Source organism: Macrobrachium rosenbergii, chromosome 19 (assembly GCF_040412425.1).
Source record: "Macrobrachium rosenbergii isolate ZJJX-2024 chromosome 19, ASM4041242v1, whole genome shotgun sequence".
Taxonomy (NCBI): Eukaryota; Metazoa; Arthropoda; class Malacostraca; order Decapoda; family Palaemonidae; genus Macrobrachium; species Macrobrachium rosenbergii.
Window position 1 is genome coordinate 11,999,901 of NC_089759.1, and position 20,327 is coordinate 12,020,227.

At 35.3% G+C, this 20,327-nt stretch overlaps 1 protein-coding gene across 1 annotated transcript; it reads right to left on the reverse strand.

The window, feature by feature from the left end:
* Positions 1-1,333: 1,333 nt before the first annotated feature.
* Positions 1,334-16,040, reverse strand: LOC136848404 (acidic leucine-rich nuclear phosphoprotein 32 family member A-like). The gene is made up of 2 exons (XM_067120701.1): positions 15,942-16,040; positions 1,334-1,552 (listed from the first exon to the last, which is right to left on the reverse strand). Exons 1-2 carry the CDS (start codon positions 16,038-16,040, stop codon positions 1,334-1,336), a joined length of 318 nt encoding a protein of 105 aa, XP_066976802.1.
* Between the last annotated feature and the right edge of the window lie 4,287 nt (positions 16,041-20,327).

Consider the following 20,327-nt stretch of genomic DNA (forward strand, 5'->3'; position numbering starts at 1 on the left):
GAGAGAGAGAGAGAGAGAGAGAGAGTTGTGTGTGTATATATATATATATATACACAGACATAACTCTCTCTCTCTCTCTCTCTCTCTCTCTCTCTCTCTCTCTCTCTCTCTCTCTCTATATATATATATATATATATATATATATATATATATATATATATATATATATATATGTGTGTGTGTGTGTGTGTGTGTGCGTGTGTGTGTGTGTATATTTATTTATACTCTTCTATGAAAAATGAATTTGCAAGCATACCTATGAGTGTTAAAAGTACCTTTGAAAAAACACAAGAATATTATGCCAGTCCCTCCTTACAACTTTGGCACAAAGATCATCAAAGTATCTTGTCACTACGTACTTCCTACGCCTCCCAACAAAAAAATATTAAATAACCATGGCAAAACAGACGATCAAGATACTCTTTCGAAGTGCATATCAATCTTCCTCATATTTACCATCACTTTTTGTGTTTATTTCCCAATTTTTTCTCCCGTCATTCACGTTCTTCTGTCCTCAAAAGACATTCTTTGCACTCTTATCCCGTTTCCAAGCCTTAGTCAAGAATTCTCAATAACAATTATGATAATTTGAACTGAGAGAAGTGAGTAAGCATTACTAAAACTTCAATTAATTCTTTTTGTCTGGATAGAAAGGCTTTCAAATTCCACAGCTTACTCGTTAATAATATATGTGAAAAAACTATCAACTCACTCATGGAGCAACTGTCAGGCGCACTTTAGTTAACTAAGTATCCATGCGAACAATAAAAAAATTGCATATAATATATAATTTGCTAAATGATAAGATACAGTTCACCAATAGTAGTTGCCAACATCCCAGCATTACCAATATTAGACAAATGACACTTACAAAATTCAATAAATGAATACAGGAATGAATGAAAATCAGACATCTGAGGTAAATAGACCAGAAACGTGGCAACAAAAGATGAATAAGTATGTGACAAAAGAATAATAGGTCGGCAATAAATATACAGCCACCTGGAAAGAGGGAGAGAGAGAAAAAAACAAAACAGTTCGGTAATAAAAGAACAAGAGCTTGGCACCTGACTCTTTTATAATATCAAATTAGATGACAGGATGGCAATTCAGTCAATGAGCGCTGTTAGGAGCGTCGCCAACAATATGGCCGAAATGATAGATCTCAATCGAAATTACTCTTATTGTTAATATGATAGTTTTGCCAGATGGGCAAGGAATGGGCAGGCAGGGAGGGGATGGGGGAGAGCACAATTAAAAGAAATAGCGGAGCTCATTTGGATGTACAAGGGAAAGTGTTTCTCTCTTCAATGGCTTCAACTCCTCGTCACATTCACTCCCCATCACTCAGCATCCAAATGCTTCTTCCTACTTGCGTCATCTCTTCCCTCTCTCCCTTAACGTCATACCTGTCAGCATCATCAGCATCATCATCATCATCATCATCATCACCACCACCACCACCTTCATCATCACTACTATCATCATCGTTATCGTCATCAGCGACGTCATTGTTGTCATTTTCACTTCCTTGGTCGTCAACGTCTTCCGACTAAACATGCGCTGAGATAAATTTACGATCTCGGCGTCTGGCGAAACGATTTAAAAATAAATTTCAATTTGGACCGCAATTCCTAAAACAAGCAATTAAAAAATAGGCCTAAACGCACAAAGGTCCCCTGCAGCACCACCAGCCAATTAGATGAAAATTAGAGGGAAATGCGGCCCTCAACCCCTTCTCCCTCTCCCTCCCTCCCCCTTTTCCAAGCCCTGTCTCACACGATGTCACAGACGTCGGTAACAAACTCCATCTCTACCACTTCCCCCCTCAACACCCCCTCCCCCCTATTCCATATTCTTTCGCTATAGAGTTATGCTATGGCAAGGCACCTAATCTTTTACCAACGTCTTAGACAAGCACAAAAGAGACAGCGGCAAAGCAGCCACCGCCGCCGCACCCCTAAAAGAAAAGGGCTGAAAAATGCAATAAAATAACAATCATAAAAACCGCAGCTCCTCTATCAACGATTCCTGATGAAAATTCTAAGTTACCTTCTTTACGAGTGTTACAGATAGAACCTCCCTCCCTCACAGACGCACTCTCTCCCTCTCTCTCTCACACACACTCTCTCTCTCTCTCTCTCTCTCTCTCTCTCTCTCTCTCTCTCTCTCTCTCTCTCTGTCGCGACACTTGACGGCGCGAACAATCACTAAAAGTCACTCACCAGAACCGTGATATTTAGGAATCTCGCTCGGTCGCTATCTCAGCTAATATCTGAAGTCATCAAACTCTCACGCCTTTCGTCGTTGGCTGCAATTACCTCAACCAATTATAAGACTTCATTGTTGTTGAAAAATATACGGGACAGAGGGCCATCCACCTCCCGATAGTTAATGAAATGGTCTGGCAAATATCGCTCGTTCGGACGGCTCTCCCGCCACTTCAGACCAAAGTGGAACATTTGCTAGAGGCGAGATCACCTAGAATTACGCCTCGTGTGAAAATCTGGAAGGAATTCGGCCAATAAGCAGCGAAGGAGGGGATTCTGAAACCCAACGGAACATTGTGGTAAAACCCCGCATCCTCGGGGCACGCGCGATCGTCAACACACTTGACTGCAAAAGTATTCAGAAAACTAATAAGCAAAATATATCTCACTTCGATCAACGAACCCATTATGAGGTGCCGCTTGATGACTTCTCCCGGAGAGAATGAAAAAAGTCACTTCCATTCAACTCGTTTCATTTTTCTTCCCTTCAGCCGGCTTCTTTCGTCTGTGATTCCCTCCGGTGCCAAAACAAAGAAAAAGAAGCAGGGAAAGAAGGAAAACACATGTTCACATTAATGCTCTGTCATAGGATGATCTTCAATAAGAAAAAAAAACAAAAAAGGTCATTAGTCACGTTAGGAACCAGGAGAATCATGGGAAGGTTTTAAAAAAGAAGGAAATGAGAAGCAAAGGAGATCCCCCCCGACACCAACCCCCATCCTAAATGGGCTTAAATAAGTCGGATGTTGGCAGGAGAGAGAGAGAGAGAGAGAGAGAGAGAGAGAGAGAGAGAGAGAGAGAGAGAGAGAGAGAGAGGTGGGGCGGTTAAGGAATATGATGGATAGGGTAGAGTAGGATGTATCAAGTCTCTTCAGAGTAAAAAATTACCAAAGGCGCCTCATAACTCCGCTTCAATTTATGCCTTATTAGCAGTGACTTTATGTACTTTTCGGAAAAGGGTTATGTTCGATTAAAAAAGTTTATATTGGAGAGAGAAGACAGTGGGGCCATAGGCCGAAATGCCGTTCATTCGCGTCTGTTAAGCCTCCGGGTGTTGTTTAGCGAAAATGACCCAGTCACGAGGCAAGATTACTTGAGCGTCAACTTACATGTTCACTCGCCCTTGGGTCAACGATAGGTTGAGTTTTTAATTCGCTTGCACTTAAACCATGTTAGGTCAGGTCATAAAGAAGAACTCGATCACATAGTAAGGTAAGTAAGTCCCTTAAGGGACTTGTTCCTGTTTGAATAACATTCAATCACCTTTTAAAAATCATAGATAAATATTTACTGGCTGAGAAATCTAACCGTCGGAAGTGTTATAAGTTCTGAACTGGCAATAGTAATTTTCATACGAAATCATGTCATTTGATCAGAAATGAGAGAACTGATAGAATAAATCATTTTTCCAGGTCTAATTTAAAGATATACAAGTTTCTATAAAAAAAGACAACCTTAATTGTACACTCCAAGTACTTCTCAATCAATTTAACATCATCATCTTACAATTATCATTCAAAATTCGAATGTCTGTAAGTAACTATCAAAGGAAAAACTGTATTTTGTGTATATGCATCTTCATTAAAGTCTAGCAAGGTTGCCAGAGCATGATAATAACAAATCTTGGTGAATCTGGGAGGCAATTATGAAGGTATTCTAAAGGCTTAACACCGAACCTCGTTCACAAATGTCTTGGCTCAAGTCTCTTATTTCCAATGCAAGACTTCATCTAATTATCTTTTTCTCTCTCTTTCTTTTCCTCCTCCTCTTCCTCTTCTTCTTCTTCTTCATTTTCTTCCCGAAGCAATTATATTAGGTGGTGTTACTATGCAGCGATAAGGGACAATTTCTCTCCCGGGGCCTCTTGTATTATCATTTTTGGCCACCTTAATTGAAATGCTTAATAACTCATTAAAATGGCCGTTGTTCAACAGATGTATCTACAGCAGGTTCGCCTTTTGGCGTTATTGTTGCTCTTGTCGTGGTGGGGGCGTTGTTGTCGTCGCTCGAAGCTTCTTTGCGGCAGAGATCGATTCTGGCGGATTTTAGCGTCCGTTTGAATCAATTGTTCTGACCTGCAGGTCTGTATTTACTTTGTGCTTTACGAAGCAGTTTAAATAGTTAAATTTCTATTAGGTGATAATGAGTCGCATTGTACCTGATAATTAAGTCCCACTTTCGAGTACTGCCCGCCGGCGAGTTTTATTCTAATAATAAATCCGGCCCCAACAAATTGAATCAGACGATCGTGTGTATTGATCCGGAGGTAAGAAAAAAAAAATTGCGAACGGTAAATAAATACGAGAAAACGGAGACTAAACCTTCGCAAAGAGGGAAAAGGCGATGGAAAAGTTGATCTTTGAGTTTGCTTGGGAAAAAAGGAACAGATGTTCTGTTTGGTGTAGAAAGGGATTTGTATTCAGCCTTCTAAATGCAACTGGATTCTAGCTAGCTTCAATCTCTCGATACGGGCAGGGGCCGCTAAGATTCTTTATTCCCGTCGTTCCCGATATACACATTAAGCAACACGCTCTGTATCTCCGCGGAAGATTTGGCTCTGAAGGTTACGTAGGTGGGAAAAGGCAATAAAATTATGAGAAATATGAAACCTTTTCCATTGTCGTAATCCTCACTATAACCATTATTATTATTATTATTATTATTATTATTATTATTATTATTATTATTATTATTATTATTATTATTATTATTATTATTATTACGCACGTTACTACAGGGTTGGAGGTATCTTTTACCACAGGATAATAGACATTAATTCTGGACGAATCTAATTATAGAACATTAAAAAAACATATGAGCTTCACACATGAAGACAGAAAAAACTTCATAACACAATAATGAAGTGTACTAATACTTGACAGAACAGTTTTTTAAGACACTGAAATATTAAGACCACGTTGAAAACTGCTAAAAAGAGAGAGAGGGGGGGTTTCAATGATTGTCAGAAGAGCTTTGGCACGGCAATAATCCTAAAGAAAAGCTTTTCTGAGCTGGATTCAGAACGTAGCTCAGCTGTATTTAGCAGTATTGCACTTGCATTGCGCCTGGCTGTTTAATCCCAACACGATAGAATACGAAAAAAATCACCGAAAAATGGAGATCGATAAGAGAGAGAGAGAGAGAGAGAGAGAGAAGGGGGGGAGGGGAATTCGGTTCAGATTTTGCTTTTACTGTTGGTCAGTTTACTTAAGTTACGTATTGCTTGATACTTGACGGTTAGAACTTCTGCCCAAGTAACAAGGGACGATTTCCCACACAATGCTATCTTACGATACAACGACACTTATCTTTATATGTATATATGTATATGTATATATATATATATATATATATATATATATATATGTATATATATATATATATATATATATATATATATATATATATATATATATATATATATATATATATATATATGAGCAGATTCTGAAAATCCCTGTTCTTTATAAAGTCTTAGAACATGAATATATAATATTATTCTTCGAAGTAAACTAAACCGCCGTCCCATATATATATATATATATATATATATATATATATATATATATATATATATATATATATATATATATATAATCAGAAAGCTACAAAATTCCCCTTCAGTAACATATATGAAAATATATTATTTCCGAGGTAGAGTGAATTGGATATTAAAGGACGTTTGTAGCTTTCTGATTGTATATGAATCACGGTGATGTGATAAATAGTCATATATATATATATATATATATATATATATATATATATATATGTATATATGTATATATGTATATATATATATACTGTATATGTATATGTATAAAGCAGATTTTGAAAAATCCCTGTTCTTTATAAAGTCTTAGAACATAAATATCTAATATTCTTCTTCGAAGAAATAAACTAAACCGCCGTTCCAAACCTACGCGTCCGTCAGCTGAAATCGAACTAACAGGTAACAAAGGCAAATATAACGTTTTTCACAATTAAGCTACGCCTAACCAAATAAACCTGGAAGACTACGTATATAAGAACTTTGAAAATCTCATAAGAATGATCCGCAACACCTCAGCGACGTCGCCCCTGGTGTATCTTCCTAATTCTGATCTCTTGCGGCTGAAGCTGGGTATCAACGCTAACCTCTCTGCGCATTGTTCTCAACAAAGCTACCGTTGTTCTCATTGTGGCATCCAGCATGAGACATCCACCAGTAAATCAACCCTTCTCGAGGTGTTCCATCAACCTCAACAGCAGCATATTATTTTTTATTTTTTTTGTCAACTAGTAACCTAAGTTCTTAAATCTTGCTCACATGCTAGAATTTTCAACATTAGAATAACCATACCATAATTCATAGTCATATAAATCATAAAAGCATAATATTTGACCTTCACGCTACGTTGAGGATATGTACATAAAAGCCACGTCACAATGATAATAATAATAATAATACTATTATATGGAGATTTATTATGAAACTTTTTAAGCTTTTCATAGGTCTTCCTTACTCGTAGACAATACGATAATCCTCTTGAATTATCCAATGGAAATTATTCTTGATGCTGCTGGATGAAATAAATTATTCTTCTTGAAGAATTTACCTCAGGATGATATTTATAAATAAATAGCATTCAAATAAAGATATACAAGTTATTTACCAGGCAACGCTCTAAGGAGAAGAAGAAGAAAAAACAGGAGTAATACAAGCAAAACCGATAATAAGAGAAAAGAGATTCGATATAATTTCCTTGACATCAGACCGGCAGGTCAAATTTCTAAAGAAGAATAGTCACCCATGACACGAATAATTTTAGTTTCATCCTTCAAATTCACCGGACATGGTCCAAAGTGTCCTTTCAAATTCGACCGCACCCACGCCCTTTCCGAAAAGAGGTCTGGCCGACAGTGTCCTAACTACTCTTTTATCATTAAGGACTGATGAAGGCGAAGATAATCAGCAACATCAGCAACGGCGGAAAGGGGAGAAGGAACAATTGCAATAAACCGGGAAATAAGAAAGAGAGAAATGCGCAAATTATATCTTTTGTATGATCTCATTAGCCAAGTCTCTCGTAGGCAATTTGTAACATAACTCTTTTGCTTCTAATCAAGGTTTGTAATTAGCAATATTCTTAGCCCTGATTACATATGGAGATCACTAATTATGCTCGGGACATAATTGAAAGTTGGCGGCGAAGACAGTGCTATAGGCCGGTGTGCTCAGTTAATAAGATGGTTGACAGCGCGCTTATTTACAGATTTCGTTTTGAAGTTTAAGAAGCATTATGGACAACAAGGTCATAAACCTCTTTTGGAAACCCTATTATAGTTTGCGTTATGATTAACCGCAAGATGATTAGTTTCTGTGTCAAGGGAAAAAGCCTCACAGGATTGAATCAATTCCCTGACAGTCATTTCAAATGTAAGCATAAATCGAACGCGAGTAATGTCATCCATGGTCTGTTATATACTATACTATACTATACTATACTATACTATACTATACTATACTATATAACCACTGGGTTCATGTTGTAAATGATCGTTACATAATGCCACGAAGGCATGCTTTCCTCTTTTTCTAAGCAAAAAAATTTGCACTTCTCATTTTTTTTATACTGGATGGTTAGTTGTTAAAAAGTTTACTGCATATTGACTAAAATACTAATTTCTACGATACGTGAAAAATTATTGATCTCATATTAAATCATAGGGTGTCACAACAACAAAGGTCATCGGCACCAAGGTACGCGAGAAATGTTGCTTAAATCTATTAGCTTAGAATTCAAATGCCTAAACCTAACATGTTAAGGTTAGGATACTTGTATCATCATGGGAACATACCACACTTTTAACAAAATGTATATCCTACAAAATGTCCGTCCTGAATACGCCATTTTTCACTGGGCGGCACGGCACCAGGTCTTATTACCTTTCAGGTATTCAGCAGCTTCTTTTCGGAATGAAGTTTCTAATCTCATTACTTTTTTTTTAATTTTCAGCTACCACTGCCAGCCATTCTCGGCTGAGTCTACTATTGAGGGCAGCCCATGTTCAGGCCTCGAATCTAGCAAATGTAAACTCAATGCACTGTCCGTCTGTCTGTCTGTCTTCGGAGAAAGGTGCGGAGCTAGAAGGGTCGTGTATTGTAGTTTTCAGCAGGTCTTCAGAGATAAAGGTTGCTAGCCACTTGCCCTGTTCCTTGTTCTTGGCTTCCAACTTCTGCTGATACCAATCCAAAACTGGGTCTACTGGTGTTGGTAAGCAGGGCGCAAAAGGAAGACCTCACTGATTTCGTGCTCGTCATGCTACCACTAAGCCACACAGTCACATTATAATATATATATATATATATATATATATATATATATATATATATATATATATATATATATATATATATATAATATATATATATGTATATGTGTATATATATATATATATATATATATATATATATATATATATATATATGAGGCCAGGAGGACTTTAACTTAAATAATATTATATATTTATATACAGTATATATATGTATACATATATATATACTGTATACATAATATCCCCTCCGGTATGATTTACGAAGCAGGGCGAATTGGATGTAAAAGGACATTTGCAGCTTAATGTTTGTGAATATAAAAAAATTCAAGCGGTGATGTGATCAATATATACATACATACATACATATATATGTATGTATGTATTTATGTATGTATGTATGTATTGATCACATCACCGCCTGAAATTTTTTATATTCACAAACATTAAGCTGCAAATGTCCTTTTACATCCAATTCGCTCTGCTTCGTAAATTGAAATTATTTGTTTATTCACATTTTTTCATATATTTATCACATTTTTCATATATTTATCAAACAAAAACGTTTTATTTTCGTTGCAAACTACTTACCTTTGTATATTGCAGCAACCTGCTCTCTGTCTTCGTACAATCTGTCCCCCTGGCACCTAGACAGTCAGTTTATTTATATACATGTATGTATGTATATAAATAATCTGACTGTCTAGGTGCCAGGGGGACAGATTATATGAAGATAGAGAGCAGGTTGCTGCAATATACAAAGGTAAGTAGTTTGCAACGAAAATAAAACGTTTTGTTTGATAAATATATGAAAAATGTGATAAATATATGAAAAAATGTGAATAAACAAATAATTTCAATAATAAAATCAAACTGCTCGAGATTTCTACAGCATTTTCGCCTGTAAATAACCTGTAACACAGAAATAATATAAAATGACACATCAAGGTTTCAATACATGATTTCTGTTTGGCTGGCGAGTCCTGAGACCCACATACGGCCTTTTATCTTCATCATTACTATTTTGCAATTGTGGGCTGATCTTGGGCAAAGACCCATGCTAGTACAAGGCCGGCTTATTCTAAACCAACCACACATGTATAAACTAGATAGCATCTTTACTTAGTGGTAATCACTTTATTATTATTATTATTATTATTATTATTATTATTATTATTATTATTATTATTATTCAGTAGATGCAACCTATTCATATGGAAAAAGCCCACAGGGGCCACTGACTTGAAATTCAAGCTTCCAAAGAATATGGTATTTATTAGGAAAAATTAAGAGGAAGTTAAGTGAAATATGGAAAGAAGAGAGCCCACTTATCAAAAAAAAAGAAAAAAATAAATGAATCAAATAGATAAATATATAAAAAAGTATTAAAATCCAAGAAGAACATTATTAGGGTAGTAATGCATTGCATCTTCGCTTGAACTTCTGAAGCTTCAATTGCACGACATCCTCTTGGAGGCTGTTCCACAGTCCAACAGTGTGAGGAATAAAGGACCTCTGAAACTGAGAAGTTCGACAGCCAGGCACAGAGAATCTGGTTGCTCTCGGGAGATAAAGGGGATCAGGGATCAATTGTGAACGTGAAAGATCTGTGTTGCAACACAACTTATGAAAAAGTGACAAACAAGACACCATCCGTCGATGATCCAAGTCATATCTGCTACCATTAGGAAACAGAAACCTACCACCACGAACCGCTCTATCTAAAAGAGATAAATCTCTGGCAGAAGCAGACATCTACACCGGAGAACAGTATTCCAGTGAAGGAAGTGCAAATGATCTAGAACAGGTTGCACTGATTTTATCACTGTTATAAATATATGAAGCCTTACGAACAATAACTAACTTTCGTGCGCCATTTGCTGAAACTTTCATTAGATGTTTCTCAAGAGTTAGATGTGAGTCATACTTAAGCTAACTAACTACTAATAACGGAAATCTCAACTGCGATGTTATCCATTGAAATTTCTCACATTCCTGCCGCAGCATCTCCGCAGAACTCCTTACACTAAATTTCTTTGTAAGAACATGTGGCAGTTTTAGAAAAAGTGTTATTAGTTAGTTGTTTCAAATTCTGAATAAACCAGCTTTGTATTTGTTTGGTCATTTAAGAAACTTGAAATTGGCGAGAGGCTGATCCTGGGGAAAATCCATTTCAAATAACATTTTAGGTAATTTTCAATGAAATTGCATGTTAACTAAAACCTTGGAAAAAAAATTCGAAATAAATATATTCATGGATATTTCAAAAAATCGTCTTAATCATAACTGTAATACATTTAACCTGTATCATTTTCATAAGATCAAGTGCCTTTTGTTACATTGTGTTACCAGAGTACAAACCCAACAGTTTCTTAATTATTATTATCATTATCCTGCATTAGAATAAACAGCAAGACAATATTCATAAAATGGAAGCAGCCGCATCCTTCCAGTGACAAAAGAAAATACTGTAACGGTGATTTAAATGAGAAGGCTTCGCTGCATTCCATCAACGCTTTGAAGTACAGGTAAATCCAGCAATGAAAAAGGACACATCCTCCAGTGATCCCTGGCCAGAAACCCCACATTCACTACTGAAAAAAGTATCATGACCTCATATAAATAGCAAAAACCAAGCGTTCTGAGGAATAAATGAAGATATGAATTGCAAACTTTGCTCATTTGTAGCTGATTTCGATTTCTAAACAGATGTCTATTCCGCAGAAAAGATTCAAACAGGTTCTGAAAGAGCCGAATCAAGGCCAGCCATCCACAAGCTACAAAGACGATCAAGACCCTAGAATTAAAGTAATGAACAGCTTCACAATACGGAATCCATGAAGACAACACAGAGCAATACGTAATCGCCTTGTAATAACTGAAAACACTGTGATGTTCAAGAGTACTGGTGATGCTCCTTACAAAAATCTGATCTCTGTAAGAAAACTACAAAAAGGAAAGAAAATATTGACATAAAGAGTCCGACTAACCGTGACGCAAATCCTTCTAAACCAACGGAGATCAAGATGAGTGCATCGAATATCTCGCTGAATTATACTTTTATTTTAACAAAATAAAACCTGCTGTTACGACTGCTTATCTATTGGTTCGGCTTCTCGTCCACGGTTGTTGTTACTGTCACTGCAGGAGGCATTAAGAGTCTTTTTATATCTTGAATTTGGATCAAAATTTCTCAGATTCCCTTGATAATCCTTATTTTTGCTGTTCGCATAAAAAACCCGTCGAATTTTGAGATTAGTGCAGCAAAACATGAGATTAATTGCAGTAAAGCATGGCGTAAACACACGCCAGCAACTTGTTGCACACACATCATAACATGTTGAATACAAGTCAACGACTTATTGGTAGTTCTAACCAGTGTTTAAGATGGTTCCCTGCCAACGATTCGTTCTCCACTTACGATCGGTGACTTGTTTCCAATCTGTTTGTGATAACTTGAAAACGTGTGTTTACGACATATTTTACTCTGGTTTGGTCTCACCCTAACACTGTTTGCAACTCCTCAAGGCGTAGTTACCTGAAAATGACCTCGAATGCTCTGGCGTACCTACGGAGAGCGCAAAGGCTATTGTTTTTAAAACTGGGCTGTATATATAACTGACGATGAAATATAATCAATGATCTTTTGTATCAGTTTAGTTCATGTTGGGCAGCATTTACATTTTACAGGCATTCTATTTATTCAATATGACTGTTGAATCTGAGCATTATATTTCCATTACTGGCAAGTAAAGAAGGTATATTTTTTGCAGCCAGTCTAATTTGTATTACGGGAAGTTCAAGATTTGCATTAGAAGGAATTTTGCACTCTATTTTTGCACTGATAATGAATATCAATTATTATGCATTATGTCAAAAGGTCAAAGGAAACGTGCTGAATTTTGCTTGGCTATATTTCTCTTCATTTGAAATAAAACATATGTGTCATGTAGACTTACATGTGCCTCAGTCGCACTGACGCATTAATCACGAAATTATGAACGCTAACTATCTTAAGTTTCATTTTCAATAAGTACTGTAATTTTTTCTAAAAACAAATGGCGTAAAAATAACAGCAGCTATCGACGCTGAAAGCAGAAAGTGTACTAGCAAACAAAATTGAAAATTAAGTGCTGAAATAGTAGTGTTACTTCAAATAAAAACCAGTGAAAGATATACAAATGCATTAAAAGGACTCTCTCTCTCTCTCTCTCTCTCTCTCTCTCTCTCTCTCTCTCTCTCTCTCTCTCTCTCTCTCTCTCTCTCGTTGCTAGATTTTCAGATTCACTGCCTAAAATGTATATAAACCATGTATTATGCAAGATGGAACTTTTTCTAGAGGGAGAACTTCTATGTATGTTGGAAAAAAATCTACAAATTACTTTCTTGTTGAAGTACAAGCAAATATTTCTCTTCTACTCGTCTTTGCACCTATATATAAAAATTACTCTTCATTCCAACTGCTCATTGGCCTTTTTATTAAAACCAGTTAATAAAAACCAATAAAAATTAACGTAAATTAACATGACAAAATATTACACTAAATAGCAACTAACATGTTTCCTCCGTGTGCAGAACATTGAGAGATCTATTCTCTTCGACTTTGTGAGGATATAATATATTTTACAGTTTTTAATTAAAATACGCTAAACTAAATTTTCCGAAGCTCTACTACAGATAGTGTACATGGAATTTTTTCTACACGGGGAATCGCAGATAATTCACAGTTCAGTCCGGAGTAAAGATAGGCCTGTACACACCAGGAGGAGATTTGTACAAAATTGCATATAATCACGAAAGACGAAAGAAGGAAGCTTATCGCGTGAATAATAAGCTAAAACACTTTGAATCTTAAGTGGAAAAGTTGTTTCCATGGGAGAAATGGCTTTCTAACGAATTCCCTAAGGGCATACGTCCACTTTGAATTATAATTTACTTATGTTAAAAATTAACAATTAAAAATACTTAAACAGTGACACAACGCGCTGTAGATCACATAAACAAACAACAACAACGAAAGCATTCGTAGAAAATCTGTTTCGCTTACTTTATCGCTTACCTAACCTGGTTTTATTTTCAGTATTGCACGAAACATTTCCTCTCGCCAGTTATTTACGTGTCCAAAGACGGGTAAGCTTCCCCTTACAGTGCATCTGCCTTATAAGGCGCTTTTATGCAACAGAAGGTTGTTCTAGCGGTATTTGCGATGACCGCATCAGATATCGTTTGTTCAAGGAATTTTCTCCCCCAAATGGCTGAACGAAGTAGCTTTTCTCAGCCAGTCTGAGGGTAATTCGATCAATATGCATGAGCAGTTATTTCGACTGCGTGAAATGGCATTTGGGCAATTTATCATTAATTAATTTGCCGCGTTAAATATCCCAGAGAAAAGAATGTGGTGTGCGATGAAAATTAATCTCAAGTTCATGCCCCTCCAAGGTTCTTTCCCCAATGCAAAGTATCTATTCCCGTATCACAGCGATAGGTCTTCCGTAATAGATTCTCTCTTCCTCTCTCTAGAGTAGGGATACTTTTAACTGCATAACTGCTGCGAAGTGACACTACACCACAGATTTCTCGTCAGGAGTGTTCATTACGAAAGTTTATTCATTTCGGTTATTTGCTGTATTTTAATTCTTTAAGTCTTAAGATGCAAAACGACAATTTTCTTCTTTGAACGCCGAACATGGTTTCAACATCTTTCTCTTCGGGGTCTGTTCAATACTTACGAGTAAGCCATGATTATTAAGATATCCCGTGAGAAAACTGCCCCAACGTGTTGTTCAGATATAGTTCATGATTTGCAGAGTTCCCATGGCGCTCTCGGCACTTTTCTACCATGAAGCGTCAGACGCATTCTTAAATGACAGCCTCCGACCAGCCTTCACTAAAAGGATTCAAGTCGAGTTATCTTCGTCGTTAAGAGTATAAAATATATATTCCTCTTTTAACCAAAATGTACATCACAAATCAGTTTTTAATATTCAATCTTTTCGCTGGTTAGATTTGGTTAATGTAGATATAAAAATACTAAAGCTTTTCAGACTTGAAATTTTACCTTTGCCGCTAATATGTGAGGTATAAGCATTTGGGAACTATACATATATTATCTAGTACTTAGCAGAAGAGTTTTAATAGACTAGTCTATTTTGTTGTCGTTTATCACAAAATTAGTCGGCACTATTATGAGTAGATTAGACAAGCCACAAGCAGTAAGCGCTACAACTGCATTTAATTGTGTTATTCTTGACTAACGTTCGTAGTACTTCCAACCTTGAACGTTTTGAATTTAATGAAGATACTGCAAACCAAAGCATTGCAGCGATAGATGCACGTTTCTATACATTATTTTCGGAAAAGTTAAAAATTTTGAAATACCTATCAATATTGTAGTATTTCCGAAAATAAAATAACGCTTCTATCGCAAAGACTGAAATAACTCACAAGGACTCAAGCCGTAACATACTGCTGTGCCACCAAAATACAAAAATACCATTAAATACATGACACACAAAGTATTGGTCAAAACGAAATCAACTAGAAGGAAGATTTTATTTCTCTCGAGAAAAGGTTTGTGAGTAAAGAGCAATGATGGAAAGGAAAATGTCCTAAGAGCAATCAGGACACTCTCCTTGTCAAATTTAAACTTGTTACAAAATCGCGAGACAACGATTGCATGAACTCACGAACAGACACTCACATATTGTTTACACAATACAACCTAAAGCGCAAACAATTTCATGACTACGCAATAAGCTTCCCCTGAGCCCAACAAAAGCCATTAATTCAGCGACAAACTTCAGAAACGATAAGAACAGACAGACTGCAAGCACTAAGATATGGAAATAAGCATTTGTAAAAATAATCAATGATATAATCCTCCTTTGTGAAACGAGAAACGTCAACACCAATCACAACAACAATACTGATATTAATTATTGATGAGTTCCCCTCTGTCTGATGAGTAAACATCATCATCACTAATAATGACTGTTATATTTCTCCCAATTAAAAATAAACACGTGAAACAACATTGATTATAACAAATGAAGATGTTCTCAAGAGTCGGTAAACACTTGCAAGAACTCTTGGAATAATAATAATAATAATAATAATAATAATAATAATAATAATAATAATAATAATAATAATAATAATAATTCCTTGTTAAGGAACTCCTTGCACTCTTTTATCTATTTCTCCATGTCTCCTCCTTTATTGGAATATAATAATAATAATAATAATAATAATAATAATAATAATAATAATAATAATAATAATAATAATAATAATAATGGCTCGCGAGGAACTCTCTGCCATCTTTCCCCTCTATCATTTTTCTTTCTCCTTTCCTGCTCCTTCCTGCTGCTGTTCCTGCTCAAGCTCCTCCTTCTCCTCCTCCTTCCCCCCCTCTTCCTCCTCCTCCTCCTCCTCTTCCTCCTCCTCGTCCTCCATCCCTTTGCTTCTCTTCCTTAAAGGTCGGAATTTCGTCAGTGCCGAGTTTAGTTGTTATGGCGATAGCGAACAAAACAAATCTTCATTTAAATCTCCAATTTCTGTTTCTTAATGACTTATAATAACCCTTCGCTAAATGAATTTGCAATTGATACATGCCGAATTCATAATTACTCAGCAGAACTCATTATGGCTCTTAATTATTGTTCCATCAGAATGTTGTAATTAAAGTTATAATGAGAGAAGAAAACTAATTACTCTCCCATTGTTGAACTCTTTTAAAAAACATTGCTCAAGAGAGAGATTCATTTTTATGCGAGAGTTTTAATTTTCATTGCTTTTTTTTGTTTCTTTTTTCTTTTCTTCTTTTTCAAGTCCCCGAGATCTGATTTTTGTTTGAGAAAAAGTTTATATCTAATATTCTACTTCTACTGTTATTTAGAAATCTTTTGTTTCTTTCTTTGTTTTCTCTTTTTTTCAACCCGGGTTCTTTAGGAGTTGGTTTTAAGGTTTTCATTTTGAGCTCTGTTGTCACAATGCCCGCTAAAGACAATAAAAGAATTGTTATGAAATTTTTCTAATTTGTTAACAGCGTTCAAAGAATGGGATAAAGTTTCACTTAGGATGTGTCTCAATTTTGCACTATAAAGGTGGTTACTTTCACAGGTGACAGCTTATTATTTCAGAGAGGAATACTTTACAGAATAAAATATGCTTCCATCCAAGGAAAACAAAAAAATTAATTATATTGCACGTGTCCAAACAATAATCCTTAAACGCGTGGAATTTGAAATTTCGCACACAAGAAATTCGATTTGAACTTCATTTATATATATATATATATATATATATATATATATATATATATATATATATATATATATATATATATATATATATATATATATATATATATATATATATATATATATATATATATATATATATTTTTTTTTTTTTTTTTTTTTTTTTTTCCTGTAAAACTTAGATATCACAATACGAGCGCTTGAAATGATAAAATTTGTCGCGTCGCTTCGAGTCTTTTATAGAAAAAAAGTACATATGAAAGACTGTATGATAGATTGATTGATTTATAGACTTCAAGCATACATGCCAAGCACTGCGGCAACTAAGGCCATTCAGCGCTGAAACGGAAATTGAAAACGGAGTTTGAAAGGTGTAATGAGAGGAAAACCTCGCAGCTGCACTATGAAACAATTGTTAGGAGAGGGTGGACAGTAAGATGGAAGAGAATATGAACGGAGGCACAGTAAAAGGAATGAAAGCAGTTGCAGCTAGGGGCCGAAGGAAAGCTGCAAAGACCCTTAAGTAATGCCTACATTGCACCGCATGAGGTGCACTGACGACACTACCCCCCTACGGGATGAAAGACTGTATGGAAATAAAACTACAGCCTTTTTTCTCAGTAAATGAATAAAACTAAGTGCAATCTTGCCGCTTACGATGTTTTCAATCCTGTTCAAAATATAGGTCGACATGTACAGTACTATCTTGGAGCTTGCTTACAACATCTACTGCTTAGCAAACGATACAAAAATTCTGATTTTCTTTGGCTACAAGATTCAGCTGTCACAAGTGTGGCCGTCAGCTCTTACATCTGCACATATTCAAGTGACCATGTAAAACCAATAGATGGACAATTATTCTTTCTTATTAATCATTCTTATGTTGAAATATCAAGGCCGGATTTTGTTTCTGCTTCTCCATCGATTCGTGAATATACCTACGATTAAATGCAAGGCATGTGTCTTTAAGCATGTTTAATATTTGTGTGGTTCTCTATAAGGATACTTTTAATACATTTTGATGAAACTCTACAAGTTACCAAAAGGGAATACTCAGCATTATTTGTATTGCCATTTTCTCTTCAGTTTCATACATATAGTACTGTAAAAGTAAGGCAAAGAAAAAAAAAAAAAAAAAGAAAACTCATGGTTTTTCATTCAATATCAAATTTCAAGATGATAATTGTTTCCGGTAGTCCCGAGTTCAAGCCGCCTTTACGGTTTGACAGAACTGCCACCGTTAGCTGGGGATAGGGTTTGGTGGAATTGCACTAGGCCTACTTGCTGAGTCATCAGCAGCCATTTGCCTGGCTCCCCTACGTCCAACGTGGGTGGAGAATGGCCTAAGACGCTAATCACACCTGTGATATTCGGTTTCTAGGACATTATATAACAACACAATGACCTGACCCTTGCCTCTCCTGCTCAGTGGTAACCTTTAAATTTTAAATCTAAACCTTTAAGAAATAAACCTAGGAATTCATTATAAGAAAGAAATATCATATTCCATCCCGCAATATCCTTATTTCGAGCATTTCTGAGGAAACCGTTCAATTTTCACTCTACTGCAAGTGTTACCATATTATGACCCAAAACGCTAAATCAACATGATCAGGAAACACGGGTATTGTTTTTGGAAAACGTGTATTTTTTCCCCCCTCGTACTTATTTCATTTGATTCATTAAAATTATGACAATACAGACCCCTGCGTGTTTTTCTCGTATTACGACAATTAGATTCTCCTATTCCTTAAAAATGATTTCATAGGTATTGGCATTATGACTAAGGATATACATAAATATGTATGTATGCACGTATGTGTACTGGTAGTATATATATATATATATATATATATATATATATATATATATATATATATATATATATATATATATATATATATAGCCTATATATACATACGTATATATACATATACATATCTATATGTATATACAGTATATACACACATACATACAATATATATATATATATATATATATATATATATATATATATATATATATATACATATATATATATATATATATATATATATATATATACATACATATACACACATATGAATCTTTATCACACCACTATGACATTTTTATACACAAACGTTAAGCTGCAAATGTCATTTAATATTAAATTCGCTCTACCTTGGAAATAATACCGAGGGGGAATTATAATTGATAAGTGATAGTCACCTGGTAGAGAACCCGTCACAGAAGTCATTGACAGTTACCGTCCGTGGTTCGAGTCCATCAGGCGACTATCTCTTATCAATTATAAATCCTCTTTGGTATTAATTCCGAGGTAAGCGAATTGGATAGTAAATGACATTTGTAGCTTAATGCTTCATGCAGATGTATATATATATATATATATATATATATATATATATATATATATATATATATATATATATATATATATATATATACTGTATATATATATATATATTTATATATATATATGTGTATATATAATGTATATATATATATACTGTATATATATATATGTATATAATGATAATTTTCCATTAATTGCCTTGTTTTCTTGTATAAGTATCCTAATATGCAAACTAAAAGCTCGCAGGTCAAAGTCTAATTGTATATTAATGGCAATACAGAAAAGGCTACTGATAAATTACGAGCAATCAATTGTAGCCTTCTCAAAGAGCAAAAATACAGGTAACTTAGTCATTATGAAGGCAACGCTGTTCTCATAACCTAAGATATCCAGGTATAAAAGGCTCGATTTACAAAACAGCTTCTCAAAAGAAAAAAAAATTTTTGGTGATGACAACAGCTTATCTGGGAAAGGCATTTTACTTGAAACTGCTCATATGGACAAAAAGAGGCCTTTATATGAAAGAAAGTATCTCGTAACAACTGTTTTTTGCACGAAAAAATTATATGAAACTAACGATTCACGTAGCAGAGGCTGTTGTCAATAGTTAACGTTCTTTCATTTGAAAGTAAAAAGGTTTGAAAGGTGTAACAGGAGGAAAACCTCTCATTTGCACTATGAATCAGTTGTTAGGAGAGGGTGGAGTGTAAGATGAAGAAAGTGAATATGAAAGGAGGTACAATGAAAAGTACGAAAGGGGTTGCAGCTAGGGGCCGAAGGCACACAGCAAAGAACCTTAAGTAATGCCCACAGTGCACCGCATGAGGTGCACTGATGGCACTAACCTCTTAAGGGGTTCTTTCGTAAGATGACTAATATCAGGCACTCATTATGTCAATGATACTTGCCAATAAAACTTTGCGCATCAGTGGCCATTCTGAATGAAGAATATTTGCTTAGAGGTATACATCATATTGCAAATTTTCCTCGTCGAGCAATACATATCTATTCAGCTATGGCTATTCATGTGGTAACAATTTGCCCCAGAATTTTGGAACGATTACTGTGTCATTTACTTGAAACATCTCAATACACGGGACAAATTCGCCCCAAGAAAAATTTAAG